Source organism: Amblyraja radiata, chromosome 1 (assembly GCF_010909765.2).
Source record: "Amblyraja radiata isolate CabotCenter1 chromosome 1, sAmbRad1.1.pri, whole genome shotgun sequence".
NCBI lineage: Eukaryota > Metazoa > Chordata > Chondrichthyes > Rajiformes > Rajidae > Amblyraja > Amblyraja radiata.
In genome coordinates, this window is record NC_045956.1 from 21,422,834 (window position 1) to 21,439,317 (window position 16,484).

Genomic DNA, 16,484 nt, shown 5'->3' on the forward strand with positions numbered 1-16,484 from the left:
AATGTAGTTAACATTGTAAGCACATTAGCAAATGACATGCAAATTGGTCTGGAGGAGCATAAACTGAACGCCCACAATATTTTCTCTCAGATTAAGGATTATAAAAATAGAGGGCATAAGCTTCAAGTGAGAGGGGAGAGATTTAAAAGGGTCCTCAGGAGCAACTGTTTCCACTTAGAGTAGTCAGTATCTTGGATGAGCTGCCAGAGGAAGCTATGGAAGTGGATACAATTAGATCTTTTAAAAGGCATTTGGACAGATACACCCTGTATATGGATAGGATGGATTTTACAAGACAATGGGGAAATGCAGGCAAACGTGACAAGCCCAGTATACCCACTTGGTTGGCTTGACATGGTGGGCAAAAGGGGCCATTTCGGTACCGAACAACTATGACTCTGAAAAGAAAGATAGAACAACAAACAGCAGCTCAATTCTGTAAAATAACAATTTTCATTACAGTAGTTGCCATACTTGATCAATAAAATGGTTTACTTATCCAGTGTGTTCACTAATTTTGTTATTACTCCTTTTAAAACTACAGCAGCAATGACTCATAACAATGAATACCTACCAACAAGCCTCATGTTGCTATAAAGTTCCAATCAAACTTCGGCACATTTTCCCTTTACAACACACTTTAATCAACACCCAAGGTAATGGCTTAAAAATTTCATTCACAAACTGAAAGTTTACAAGAATTGCACTTAATTATAAGTTGTACGTGCTAGCACGATGCAAAGCAGTTGCGTTGTTTTGTACTCCATGGTGAGTCAGACCAGTCAACAAAAATAGAAGTCCCACGAAAGTTGAAAAACATTTTTAGAGCATCATAAAAGGTTGGTTTAAACCAGCCCATGTTACCAGGCAAGGGCACTATCTATCTTGCTGATTGCCATCTGTAATTTTCACATCACTAGGAGAGAGTTCTAGAACAGGGTTCACAAAACCAGCATATTCAGAATTCCCATTATCATCCATCACAGCACTGACAAAATCATTTTCCCATTCTAGTCCAGTTGAATCATCCGATGCGGACAAGGGGTTGCTCCCAGGTCGACAACTGCTGTGCCTCATGGCTGCTTGGAGAATATCTTCCTCGGTTCGAGAACGCTCTCTCATTGGAATCATTCTGTTAATTCCTTGAATAACATTAAAAAAAACATACATTTTGGTTTAACACAATAGTATAACACTAGGATTCAAAATCAGTTTATCAAATCAGCACAGTGAAAGTTATTATTTATTTCAAACAGAAAACCTCTGACAATTTTAAATTTAATTAAAATGAACGAAAGCAATCATATGCACAAAACAATTTGCAGCATCTAACATTAGCTAAATAATAAGGAACTTCACATGAGTATTAAACCATTAGGAGAACCATTTGGCCTATCGAGTCTACTCCACCAATCGATCATGGCTGACCTATTTTCCCCCTCAAGCTCATTCTCTTGCTTTCTCCGAATAACCTTTGACACTCTGACAAAAGAAACTACCGATATCTGCTTTAAAAATACCCAATGACTTAGCCTCCATGATCATTTGTGCCAATGAAAACCACAGACTCATCACCCTCTGACCAAATAAATTCCTCCTCATCTCCATTCTAAAGTTATTTTATTCACATTGTCAAGTTATCAAGCAAGTTTGTCTGAGCTAACAACATTATACTTTCAAAACTCCATTAGATTTGCACAAGCAAAATATTTACGATGGAGGCAAAACAGGTGCATCAATCTCCTGTCCCAAGTTAAGGTGTGGGATTCTTCCTTATCTTAGGTCTGGATTCTCTTTCTGCTTAGGTGTACCTGATGTTAGAAAGGGTCCAGTTGACCTGAATGTGGCAAGGCAAGAACAGTGAAAGCACCATCTTCTATGGTGCTAATGTGGGTTCATTCAGAATAGAAAAAGAGCAGTATTTTTATTTCTAAATGAAAGTTTTTCCATTCAATTTGAGGAAGTTGGTCAAAACCTGGCACATTAGAAGATGAAATGAAACATCTCCACTGGTTATCAATTTGTTTACAAAAGAGAAGAGAATCGCTAGCAGTGAAGGCTGTGGTGAGAACAAGTTATCTTGATCATGCTGGAAGAACTAAATTATATCATTAAATTGTAACTTTTTTAATAGATTATGTCCATTCATTATTTATATATATATATATATATATATGCACATATATATATACATACATACATATACATACACATACATACTATACATACATATATACATACATACATATATACATACATATACATATCGTATATTAGCACAGAGCCTTTAGCTACATGGTTGTCTTCTTGCCAGTCATGGTTTAAACATATATTCAAATCTATGAAATAGGATAGTATGCAGCAGATATATTGGATAAAAACAAGCAGCTGCTCGTATTGCATGGACAATCCTGCTTTTGCCTGGTATAAAAATATTTATGTAAAACATTCATGTCTTGTGCTAGCTAGTCAACTATGAATACTGTAAGATACAAAATGCAGGTGTAACTCAACGAGACAGGCCGCATCTCTGGAGAAAAGGAATGAATGACGTTTCGGGTCGAGACCCTTCTTCAGACTCATTGATATGTATATTGTTACTTCATCTCGTTCTTGAATAGAAATTTGGAAAAGATTTGAAAGTCCAGTCACTCTACAACCTCCATCCCCCACCAGGAGGGTCTTAAAGCTGCAGAACCAGCCAATTTCTGTCTACCAATACTCTCCTCCATCTAGCAGAACTGGTCCTTACCGTCAACAACTTCTCATTCGACTCCGCCCGCTTCCTCCAAATCCAAGGCGTAGCTATGGGCACTCGCATGGGCCCTATACCTGCCTCTTTGTAGGGTACATCGAACAATCCCTGTTCCAGGCGTACACTGGCCCTATCCCCGAACTCTACCTCTGCTACATTGACGACTGCATTGGTGCTACCTCCTGCACCCTTACACAACTCACTGGCTTCATCAACGTCACCACTAATTTCCATCTTGCACTCATATTCACTTGGACCATCTCCGACATCTCCCTACAGTTTCTAGATCTCACCGTCTCCATCACTGGAAACAGACTATTGACCAACATCTACTACAAACCAACCGACTCCCATAGCTATCTTGACTACATTTCTTCCCACCCTGCTTCCTGAAAAGACTCTATCCCCTACTCCCAATTCCTCTGTCTACGCCGGATCTGCGCCTAGGATGAGGTGTTCCATACCAGGGCATCGGAGATTTCCTCATTCTTTAGGGAACGGGGGTTCCCCTCTTCCATTATAGATGAGGCTCTCACTGGGGTCTCCTCGATATCCCGCAGCTCTGCTCTTACTTCCCCTCCCCCCCATTCATAACAAGGACAAAGTCCCTCATGTCCTCACCTTCCACCCCATCAGCCATCGCATTCAGCATATAATCCTTCAACATTTTCGCTACCTGCAACGGGATCCCACTCCTGGCCACATCTTCCCATCTCCACCCCTTCCTGCTTTCTGCAGAGACCGTTCTCTCCGAAACTCCCTGGTCAACTCGCCCTTTCCCATCCAAACCACCCCCCTCCCCAGGTACGTTTCCATGCAAACACAGGAGATGCAACACCTGTCCCTTTACTTCCCCACTCGACTCCATCCAATAACTCAAACAGTCTTTCCAGGTGAGGCAGAGGTTCACTTGCACCTTCTCCAACCTCATCTAGTGTATCCGCTGTTCCAGGTGTCAACTTCTCTACATTGGCGGGACCAAACACAGGCTCGGCGATCGTTTCACTGAACACCTCCGCTCAGTCCGTCTTAACCGACCCGATCTCCCGGTGGCTCAGCACTTCAACTTCCCCTCCCAATCTGACCTTTCTGTCCTGGGCTTCCTCCATTGTCAGAGAGAGGCCTAGCGCAAATTGGAGGAACATCACCTCATATTTCGCTTGGGTAGTTTACACCCCAGCGGTATGAACATTGACTTCTAACTTCAGTTAGCCCTGCTTTCTCTCTCCATCCCCTTCCCCTTCTCAGTTCCCCCACTAGTCTTACTGTCTCTGACTACATTATATCTTGTCCCGCCCCCTCCCGTAACATCAGTCTGAAGAAGGGTCTCGACCCGAAACGTAACCCATTCCTTCTCTCCAGAGATGCTGCCTCACCCGCTGAGTTATTCCAGCATTTTGTGCCTACCTTTGGAAAAACAATTTATTCTGCAACTGTGTCTCATTCTTTCCTCTCAAATTTCAAGTAATTTTAAGCCAGGATACAAGTGACTTTCAACTGCGTTCCTCAGTAAAAATGCATCATCTTCATCGTTGAATGATTCAAACAAGCTCGCACTGCTTCATTGCAGCAGTTCCATCTCAGTACATCAGCCGACAGAAAATGTCTTGCCTCACCTCAAATATAATGGGCTGCTCTGCACGCACAACAGTAAAGCATCTAGGGTTTCTAAATCAGTAAAGTGAGAGTTTAATGAAGCATGACTAAGTTTTAAAATGTACAAATTACACACCATCACATCCTGTGGGAGGAAACATTAAAGGGCCTGTCCCACGAGCATGCGACTCCATGCGGCAAGCGCGACCTAACGTGGTCGTTTGAGCCGTACGGCCTCGCGGGGCCGGTCCCACTTCGATCGCCGGAGCCGTATGGAGTTGTGCGGAGCTGGTCCCGACATCGCGCAAGGCTCCGAAAAACTGACCATGTTCAAAATTTCCGCCGGCCCGCAGCCCCCTCAACGGGCGTGCGCAGCGTCATGACGCCGTAGGCAGCATCTTGACGCCGTACGTCACGCGCGGACTTCGCTCAAACTTCACGTCACTCACTCGACCTCCGCGCGGCTCCCGCTTCCGGTTTGGTCGCGCTCGCCGCATGCAGGCGCATGCTGGTGGGACCGGCCTGTACGGGGATCACTCGACCTCCGCGTGGCCCCCGCTTACGGTTTGGTCGCGCTTGCCGCATGCAGGTCGCATGCTCGTGGGACAGGCCCTTTAGGGGTTGAAAGTTGGCCTCAGGCCTTTGTGGTAAATGCACAATATACTCGGTGTGTATTCCTTTTCCATTCATTGAAGTAAATGAAACTGAAGGTTTAGATGGCGTAGTCAACATTGACTCCATCTACACCTCATGCTGCCTTGGGAGAGCAGCCAACATAATCAAGGACCTTTTCCACCCGTAATTCCCTCTGCACGCATCAGGCAGAAGGTACAAAAGCTCAAAAGCACGTCCCCACACACAGGAACAGTTTATTTCCCTCTTATCAGGCTGCTGAATAGTCCTTCCAATCCGCCTCATTGTGGACATTGGAGTTTTTCTCTGGAACTGTTACACACCAATGCTGAAAAACTATACTCTGCATTCTTGGTATTTTTCTCTTTGTATTATCTGATTTTAATGGATGGCACCTAAACAAAAGCTTTTCACTGTCTCGGTACATTCTCCAGAGATGTGGTCTGTCTCGTTGAGTTACTCCTGCATTTTGTGTCTTACAGTATTCATAGTTGACTAGCTACCACTCGAGCAGTTCCAATTTTCTTCTGCGGTTCTCGGAAGCTTTTCTACAGGTTGATGTTGTGCAGCCAACAATTTGTGAACCACTCACAGAAATGCTGCAGGTGAAATACATCTTCCACATTATTCCACATGTTCTTGCTGATTAGCTAAGAGAATGTAATAATAGGTACTTTTGAGCAAAGGAAAATGCAGAATCCAGTTCTCAGCATTGTAGCACAACAGTTCCAAAGATCTGCAATATCTGCAAGTCCAATGTCTGCAAAGGGATGGAGGTGAATTGGGCAGAACCCTGACTTATGGAAGGACCATTCAGATTACTGATAATCTTTCACCTCTTTCCTATCTCGGCGTCTAGATCTGCAGGTGTTTGTTTCATCGAGTTCCAGTAAAACCTCCAAGTTCTTGTATTCTGTCCCCTGTTCCTCTACATTTCTTAGTACAATTTTAACCTTTATTATTCTGCTGCCTAGTTTGCTCTTCCTGGATGCACTACCTCACATATCCCAGAGACCATTTTAATTTCCATTTTTATGCCAACTTAATCAATCCACAAATGTCTTCCTGCAGCCCACAAATTTCATTCTCAACAACAACTTCTGCATTGTGGTCTCTACATTTACTTGTTTATTTAATTTAAAAAAAAGACTTAAATGCTCAAAGTGTATGATGTGATAAGACGTTGCTCAAATTTTAATCGTCACAAATTTATGGATTCTGCTTGGTTTAATGACTCATTGACATTGGCAGAGGTGGTTTACTGGAGCCAGTTTTACCCATATATCAGATTTCCAGCTTCAGCACCTTGAAACAATTGAAAGCAGGTGAAAAAAAAGCTAACAAATTGAAATAGCCGTACCTTCTTCATCTTCCCACTCGAGGTCCAGTGATGTACTGTCATCATTCGTTGATTTGGTTTTTGTCGTTAGGTCACAGCTGCTCTCAGTGTTTGGCGTTAGAAGCGCAGGCTCAGCCAAGACTTCTAGCAGGAAGGCAGGAACAATTCTTAGCAAGATGACAAATAATCCATTTTCAAAAAACAGAGGTTCATGCACAACTTAAAAATATTCGATTCCTCACTTGTGACAAAACACTACACGATGTTTAATTGTATTACGGTTGATCCAACAACAAATGCATTGATTTTTTTTACCCCTAGTCAAAAGGAATCATTCATCCTAAAAGTTAACCTCGTCTCTCTCTACATGTTGATTAATATGTTGAACATTACCAAAACTCACTTTTATAATTTGCCCGCTTAGAACAACAAACTGCCTTTATTAAGATTACATTGTCCCTTATTAAGGAAGGGGGGGGGGGGGGGGGCGACACTTGCTGTTAGATTCAATACTTACATTTTTTTTTCAGACGACTTGGGTCTCAGATGTAGATTACAGTTTCCGATGACAAACTGTTACAGTTGTTACAGTTTCAGATGACAAACTGAATTTTATATTTTCTATCTAAAAAAAATCGAACTAATTTTCCGATGTTTTTGGCTTAGTATTCCATTATATTTTCAATCTCAAATGCACATTCAAGTTCACATTTATTGTCACATGCACCAATTGGTACAGTGAAATTTGAGTTACCATACAGCCATACAAATAAAAAGAACACAATACACGATAGAGTCTAACATCATCATCCACCACAGCAGAATCAATGTTTCCCACTGTGATGGAAGGCAATAAAGTTCAGTCACTGACACTTAGCCAACATAATGACATTTTAAGAAAATGTATTTGGAAGAACATTTTGGCCTTATCGTCCAGTAAGCAAACTTACTGTGTTGATTCCTGAGTGCTTCAGATTGAGATTTTGTATGATGCGAATATGATTCAAAGTCTTCTTCCCCTGCTTCACTGCAGAAATCAATAGAAAAATGAATCAGTAGAAATACTCCATTGAGTTAAGAACATCAACATTAAAGATGTTTGGATCAGATTTGATAAATGTTTTTGGTCTCAGTAGGCAGCCATGCCAACTGCTAAAAGAAATCTGGAAATTACAGATAAAATCCTCGTAATTAAAATTAATGGTGAAAAGAAACGGTCTGCCTGAATTTCCAAAATGTACTCCTGGATGGAAATGTCATGGACTGCTACAGGTTTCCCTCTCAATAGCAAAATGCATAACATATGAAACATTTATGACAATTGTAATCATCAATTAAAACATTTGTGACAAGATAATGGGCTCGACCTTTTCCTCTCAGAGAACATCAGATAGACTTCAGGAAGTGAAGCAGTCCACATATACCATTTTGCATTGACGGTGCCGAAGTAGAGATGGTTGTAAACTTCAAACTCCTAGCAGTCAATATCATCAACTTTTCATGGACCACCCAGATTGAAGCAACGGCCAAGGAAGCACACCAACGCCTCTACTTCCTTAGAAGGCTTAGGAGGTTTGGCATGTCCCCTACAACTCTCACCAACTTGTACAGATGCACCATAGAAAGCATTTTATCAGGATGTATCACAGCTTGGTTTGGGAACAGCTCCATCCGAGACAGCAAGAAATTGCAGCGAATTGTGGACGCAGCCCAGACCACCACACAAATCAACCTCCCTTCTATTGACTCAATTTAAACCTCACTCTGACTCGGCAAGGCTAGCAGCATAATCAAAGACGGGTCGCACCCTGGCCACTCCCTCTTCTCCCCTCAGGTATAGAAGTGTGAAAAAGCACACCACCAGATTAAGGGACAGTTTCTTCCCAGCTGTTATCAGGCAACTGAATCATCCTACAACAACCAGAGAGCAGTGTTGAACCTCTTTGGTGACCCTCGGACCATACATGATCGGATATTCCTGGCTTTACTTTGCACTAAATGCTATTCCCTTATCATGTATCTGTACACTGTGGATGGCTCGATTATAATCATGTATTGTCTTTCTGCTGACTGGTTAGCACGCAACAAAAGTTTTTTCACTCGGTACACGTGACAATAAACTAAAACTGATCTGAACTTGGTCACAATTCCTTCCAATATGGTCCTTTCCAACCTCTTGCTGGGGGACTTGCTTCCAAATCACTGGCCTGGCCAAATGCAGCACAGTGGAATACACAGGACGAGCCTGTGCACGTAGCTGTCTCTGCTCCCAGAATAGTTAGACACTGGTTTACCCCAAGATTTATTACCTTTTATATATGTCACTGAAAAACAATTATGAATATAAAATAAAAATCTAGAAACCCAAACCAAAAAAGAAACATTGAAAATTAAAATCATTTTAAAAACACCCATTTTAAAATATTGAAATACATTTAAATTAAATGCTCCCAGCAGCTCATTTTTATATTGAATGGGGCAACATTGTACTAGTGCCAGGATAAAGGAACAGTGGGCAAGATTCCCTCAATCTTTTTCTCAGGGTAGAGGATTTAAAAGCTAGAGGGCATAGACTTAATGAGAGGGGAAGGATCTAAGAGGGACCTCAGGGGCAACCTTTTCCACTCAGAGGGTAGACCTCATCTGGAATGAGCTACAGAAACGGATACAATCACAACTTTTAAAAGACATTCGGACAGATTTATGGATAGGAAGGGCTTTGGCTGCAGGGATATCGGCCAAATGTAGGCAAATGGGATTAGATCAACATGCCAACTTGGTAAACATGGATAAGGTAGGCCGAAGAGCCTGATTCCATGCTGTACAGTTCTATGGCTTTATAACATATTAGACTCAGAAATCACTAAACATATGGTTTTGCTGTTAAGGATGTCAAAATATCCACTATACAAGAAAAATAAACAAAAATAGATCCAATAAGTTAAAAAATGTTAATGGACAAGCTGATCCTAAAGGTTGACAAATTAATGGGGCATGTTTTTGTCCCAAGATATTTAATTTTAAAAAAAATCACCATTTAACAATTAAAAGGAATTACAACAATTCCCAAACGAAGCTTGAAGGAAGAATTAACTACCTTTTGGGTGAATTATCAAATATTCACTATTAAAGTATGAAAATAAACCAATTGTAATCTCAATTTGTCACAGGTCAGTTGTGATGAAGTTACAAGAATCTTGCGAGTAAGTAATCATTTAAAATAAAAATGATGTGAGAGCCACAAATATGTGGTAAAAAAGTTAAAATAATTTCCAATGAATTTAGTCAACATTTTTTGAGATGACTCAAATATGGTGGATAAGGAAGTGTCAAGTTGATATTAGGAATCATTCAACAAGATTCTGTCCTGGAGACTAAACAAAATGGGAGCATGTGCAACATCAGGCAAACATTACTTCATTAGAAGGTGGAAAACAGCAGCGAAAAATGTATACACTCAAATTTGCAGAAGGAAATTCCCTACATTATGAAATAAGGAACTACAGATGCTGGTTTACAAAAAAAATGGTAAAGTGCTGGAGTAATGCAGTGGGTCAAGCTGCCTGACTTGCTGAGTTTCTCCAGCACTTGGTGATTTTTGTCACTACATTGGTGCCTTGAATGATAAATGATTTGGATGAAGGAGCGAGAGCTAAAGATCCCAAAATTTTAATTACAGGTCTTCAAACTAAAAATGTTACTTCTCTCTACAGATCCTGTATGAGCACCAGGTAAAGTCCTCTTCTAGTACAATGGGACCTAAACAAGTACTTATTCCAATATTGGAATCCAATATCAATGCAACATTCTCTTAGCTCAGCCTTGATGCATGCTTCTACAGTGCCCTCCATGATGTTTGGTTCAAAGACCCATCATTTATTTATTTGCCTCTGTAATCCACAACTTGAGATTTGTAATAGAAAATATCACATGTGGTGAAAGTGCACATTGTTAGATTTTATTAAAGGCCATTTTTATACATTTTGGTTTCACCATGTAGATATTACAGCAGTATTTATACACAGTTCCCCCCATTTCAGGGCACCGTGATGTTTAGGACACAGGGCTTCACAGGTGTTTGTAATTGCTCAGGTGTGTTTAATTGCCTGCTTAATGCAGGTATAAGAGAGCACTCAGCACCTAATCTTTCCTCCAGTCTTTCCATCACCGTTGGAAACTTTTATTGCTGTTTATCAACATGAGGACCAAAGTTGTGCCAATGAAAGTCAAATAAGCCATAATGAGACTGAGAAACAAGAATAACACCGTTAGAGACATCAGCCCAACCTTATGCTTACCATAATCAACTGCCTGTCCTACAGATCAGAAACACTCTTCATGAGTCAGATGTGGATTTGTCAATTACCACTGATCGCAGAAGACTTCATGAACAGACATACAGAGGCTACACAGTAAGATACAAACCATTAGTTAGCCACAAAAATAGGATGGCCAGGTTACAGTTTGCCAAGAAGTACTTAAAAGAGCAACCACAGTTCTGAAAAAAGATCTTGTGGACAGATGAGATGCAGATTAACTTGTATCAGAGTGATGGCAAGAGCAAAGTATGGAGGAGAGAAGGAACTGCCCAAGATCCAAAGCATACCACCTCATCTGTGAAACACAGCGGTGGGGGTGTTATGGCCTGGGCATGTATGGCTGCTGAAGGTACTGGCTCACTTATCTTCATTGATGATACAACTGCTGATGGTAGTTGCATAATGAATTCTGAAGTGTAGAGACACATCCTATTGGCTCAAGTTCAAACAATTGTCTAAAAACTCATTGGCCAGCCGTTCATTCTATGGCAAGACAATGATCCCAAACATACTGTTAAAGCAACAAAGGAGTTTTTCAAAGCTAAAAAATGGTGGCCAATCACCTGATCTGAACCCAATTGAGCATGCCTTTTATATGCTGAAGGGAAAACTGAACGGGACTAACCCTCAAAACAAGCATAGGCTAAAGATGGCTGCAATACAGGCCTGGCAGAGCATCACCAGAGAAGACACCCAGCAACTGGTGATGTCCATGAATCACAGACTTCAAGCAGACATTCCATGCAAAGGATATGCAACAAAATACTAAACATGACTATCATTCACCTGACATTGCTGTGTCCCAAACATTATGGTGCCCTGAAATGGGGGGACGACTATGTATAAACACTGCTGCAATTTCTACATGGCGAAACCAAAATGTATAAAAATGTCCTTTTTAAAAATCTGACAATGTGCACTTTAATCACATGTGATTTTTTCTATTACAAATCTCCAATTGTGGAGTACAGAAGCAAATAAATAAATGATGGGTTTTTGTCCCAAACATTATGGAACGCACAGGATGTGCATTGGCAGATTAAGAATAACAACAAAAACAGGAAGAACAAATGGTTCCTTTTTAAATTCAGAAGTGCTGCCACCAATTACGAAACTGTTATAACCACCTGCTAAGATTGGGCAACTAAGTCAAGTTCATTGTTTTTAGAGTTCAGTTATTCATTTTCTCAACTCTCTGCATAGAGGAAGCACATGCATACAAGCTACAGAGAGACACTGCAAATGCTACATGTTTAAGGAGGTCTCACCCTTTTTGCTGATCAGGAGTTGCAGCGGGCTGGGTCCTTTGCTTCATCTTGTGTAGCCTCTGTTGCTATAAAGCACAGAAACTGATTAGTGGATCATCTTTACATATGGAATCTTAATAAGTAGACCAGAACCCTGAGGGGGGTGGGAGAGAAACAAAATGTAGGGAATACTTCATACGCGATTCTGCAAATCAGTTATTTAGAACAGACTAAATATTAGACAGCTGCAAAGAACATAGCATTTGTTGTAGAGGTATTTTGGGTTCCAAGATCAAAGTTCTCCAGAAGTGGTAATACAAGTAGACAGAGTGGTAAAGAAGGCATATGGTATGCTTACTTTCATAGGTCAGGGCACCGAGTAAAAGTCAGAAAGTCATTATGTGAGGTTATCCACTTTGGTGGCAAGAACAGGAAGGCAGATAATTATCTGAATGGTGTCCGATTAGGAAAAGGGGAGGTACAACGAGACTAGGGAGTAACATTGTGTGTAATTTTGGTCTCCTAATTTAAGGAAGAACATTATTGCTATTGAGGGAGGGCAACAGGTTAATTCCTGGAATAGCGGGACTGACATATGATGAAAGAATGGGTCGACTGAGCTTATATTCACTGGAATTTAGAAGGATGAGAGGGTATCTTATACAGAAACATATAAAATCCTTAAAGGATTGGACAGGCTAGATGCAGGAAAAATGTTCCCGATGTTGGGGGAGTCCAGAACAAGGGGTCACAGTTTAAGAATAAGGGCAGAGCTGCCAAGTTTTGTCAGATCATTTCAGTATTCTAGTACCTGAAAATCAGTATTTTGCTGAGGAAATCAGTATTTTTACGCAGTGCCATTTTGCTGAAAAAGATGTTATATTTTATGTGCGGTCATACCTATGTAAGAGCACAAGAATGCATAACTTTGCTACCAATTGGCATGTCTTCTACGCACTTTACTTGACAGTGCATTCATTGCCATCTCTTTGTATACTGCTGTTTGAACGGCTGCTTCCTGCTTTTAGCACCAGATGACGTAGAAGCCATTTTGGAAGGCTCCCTCTCCCACTCTCCTTCCTCTCCTCCCTCTTTCCCTCCCACCCCCCTTTATTTCTCCCTCCCCAAACAGTCTGTGACCCATAGCGCTGTGGCCATAGCGCTATATGTAAAGCCCATAGCGCTCCAGCTGGTAGCGCTATTTTTAGAACCCATAGAGCTGTACCGACAGCTCTTCATTTAAATTCCCACGCGCTAAACTGACAGCACTGTTTAAACCTGGAGCGGGACAGACAGATCAAAGCTTACAAAAATAATCATCCAGATCTTGAAAATTAAAATACTAATAGATGTAATCTGCTATGATTTTTAGAGGTACAGTATGACTTTTTATATCCTTGCTATTTTTAAGCAGCAAGATAAAACAGGACGTCGGGCCGACTTTTTAAAAATCTTATCGCATTTCTGCACAAAATACGGAAAATCCGTACTACTTGGCAGCTCTGTAAGGCCATTTAGGACTGAGATGAGGAAAAACATTTTCACCCAAAGTTGTGAATCTGTGGAATTCTCTGCCACAGAAGGCAGTGGAGCCAATTCACTGGATGTTTTCAAGAGAGTGTTAGATTTAGCTCTTGGGGCGAAAGGAATCAAGGGGTATGGGGAAAAAAAAGTAGGAACTCTGTACTGATTTTAGATGATAAACCATGATCATATTCAATGGTGGTGCTGGCTCGAAGGGCCGAATGGCCTACTCCTGCATCTAAGATGCAACTTTATGGAACTTTGGCTGGACTGTATTAGGAGTATTGCGGGCAATGCTGGTCACCTCATTACATAAAAGATGTGGAGCCCGGCTTTGAAAAGGGTGCAGTGGATGTCTACTAGAATGGTGCCTGGATTAGGTGTATTAGGTTTAGGGGAAGGTTGATCAGAAATGGGTTGCTTTCTCTGGAATGGCAGAGGTTGTGGGGAGTTAGAGAGATATAAAATTATGAGAGGCATAGATAGGATAGACAGTCAGAACCTTTCCCCCCAGAATGGAAAACAAATCAAATACTAGAGGGCATAGCTTAAAGGTGAGAGGGGCAAAGTATAAAACAGATATGCAGAGTAAGTTTTTTTCCCACCCCCAGAGAGGGTGGCGAGTGCCTGGAACGTGCTCCCAAGGCTGGTGGTTGAGGCAGATATGAAAGTGGTATTAGAGAGACTGGAATAGGCATATGGAAATGCAGGGAACGACAGGATATGTATTATGTATAGGCTGATAGGAGTTGGTCTTGGCATTAAGTTCAGCATACACATTGTGGGCAGAAGGGCCTGTTCTTGTGCTGTACGATTCTATATTCTAGGATAAGAAGTCAAGGATATTCAAAAGCCTTTATGTTTCTAAACAAAATCATTTTAATGCGGCACCTTAATCAAGATACTAAGTAATGCTTCGCAGAATTAGTCATTTTCTGTACATAACTTTAAAAAAAATAAAAAATTATTAAAGAGTTTGTAGTTCCATCAAATATATCTAATCAGAAAATACACAGGGTAGTAAACAGTGTAATGTGCAATTGACAAAGAAACAAACAGAAGTGAGAGCTATTTTAATAGGTAACTTTGACTTGGAATATAATAAAACAAAAACATTAACACCAAGCTAAATTTAGTGAGAAATGTGGCAAAGAAGTTTGTCAGCATGGTACAATTTCAGGATCTTAGCAAAGATAGATTGGTTTACAGAGGGAATTCTGGAGCTTCTGTCCCACAGGATGAAAGGGATGATTGTGAGTAAAGGGGTGAAAGGAGTGGGAGGCACACAGAAGGCCAGAGTTAAAGGAGTGCAGCACTTATGGACAGTTGTGGGGGTTGAGGAGAGGCAACGCCATTGAGGGATTTGAACACAAAGGTGAATGCCAATGGCAGACAAATGTAAATCAGGAACAAAAAATATAAGTACTTTTGACACACTTCTGTATTTCATTCTGTAACATCCATCTAAATTATGAACAATGATTTTCAGTATTACAAATTTCAGACAAAACAGACAATGACAGCTAAAATATAGTTCGTCTAAAATGTATAATTTGTAGCAAAATAGAAGACGGAAACCAGTTTGAGACAGCAAATAATCTGGATTAATAGAAGCATGGGAGAATTTCAGTTTACATAAATCGTGACAGTCAGAGAAGATGACCACCTAAATTAGTGGTCTGAGGTAGAAGTCTCAAATACGGTTTGATTATATTAATGGGAAACATGCAGCACATCTATGACGGGATGTTAGACAGGTATTTTGACAAGGCAAAAATGGCGAGGCCAATGACACTGTTGTATATCTTGTCTTTTGCTCGTCTTCCTGAGTAAAGTAGAAAGTCCCATCAGATCCTTCAACGAATGATAGAAGCGATGGAGTAGAAGTGGAAAGAGAAGCACATTCAAAAGATTTGGTTGGCTCCCAGTAGATAAGCGAATAAAGGGACAAGGGCTGGATTTAAATTTGTTGATAACAATCTCTCTATATAAAGTCATTTTTTTCTCTCCCTCAAATTTCACTTTTGGCAACATTAAATTTCCAATACGTTTCCTTAAGTGATTTGGACAGAGGCCTAGAAATTCACCCACATATGAAAATTTATTAAAGTTGTGTGTGGGACCAGTGTCAATTCTTTCAGATGCTATCCGCAATAGATTTTTGCATCACATAATTCTGTGAACGCAAATGGTGACAAAGTTTTTCACGAACTGCAAAAATAAATGTACGAGTTCCGTCCACCAGTGAAACTCGTATGTGCCAATTCATGTTGGTGTCTCAAAGCGGAAGAGATGATTGATGACCAAATCAATAATAAAACATTTTCATTCTTGCTGATCGTGGGGTCCAATGTGCGAATGCTTAAAGATAAAGCACGTACAAATACATCCATCCTAATTTGGATCAATCTCTGCTTCCTCTGGAGAGTCCCACCATCTGATTAATTCCAACCCCATTGTGTTAGCGAAACTGCTGATTGCACTCAATGCAGTAAAAGCTATAACAGACCAGACAATGTCACTGACACAGTAAAGTTGACCTGCATCCTAAAATTGACCATGCCTCCAGCCAAATTGTTCCAGTATATTTACAACTTTGGTATCTAACCACACATGTTGACCAATTATGTCTTGTACCTAAAAAGGACACATCTAATTTGGCTGATCACTGCGCAAACAGTCTACTCTTAAAAGTATTAGTGACATTGGTATTCACCATTAATCCTACTCGCCATTACCCAGTTTGGGTTTCACTTGCAACGCTGAGCTTCAAATCTCATCACCAACACATCAGTGACCAAAAATGAAACAGTGGGCTGAATTCCATAGTTAAGGCATGACTGACTGCAGCATTTGACCAAGGGTGGCATTGTGTACAAACATTAGTTGGTTGCAGCACTTATTCCAGCTGCAGGATGTCAACAGCAGCTCCTCAAGGCAAAAGTAGGAATGTTTGCAGATAATGACACAACATTCCATTCCACCTGCAACCCCTCAGCAAATGCAGCTGCCCATGCCCCAATGTAGTCTTGCTGCTTAGTGGCAAGTAACATTGGTGCAACAGAAGTGCC

At 40.8% G+C, this 16,484-nt stretch overlaps 1 protein-coding gene across 4 annotated transcripts in view; it reads right to left on the reverse strand.

The window, feature by feature from the left end:
* Positions 1-434: 434 nt before the first annotated feature.
* ap1ar (adaptor related protein complex 1 associated regulatory protein) overlaps positions 435-16,484 on the reverse strand; it is a 58,199-nt gene continuing 42,149 nt past the window's right edge. For 2 of the 4 annotated variants that reach the window (XM_033018751.1, XM_033018765.1), the window contains 4 exons: positions 11,911-11,975; positions 7,274-7,350; positions 6,345-6,467; positions 435-1,142 (listed from right to left, as the gene is read on the reverse strand). In XM_033018751.1, coding sequence (XP_032874642.1) covers positions 877-1,142; positions 6,345-6,467; positions 7,274-7,350; positions 11,911-11,975 — 531 coding nt within the window. In that variant the 3' untranslated portion in view covers positions 435-876. The remainder of the gene's footprint in view (positions 1,143-6,344; positions 6,468-7,273; positions 7,351-11,910; positions 11,976-16,484) is intronic. The other 2 variants (XM_033018775.1, XM_033018759.1) reach the window with 1 other exon arrangement.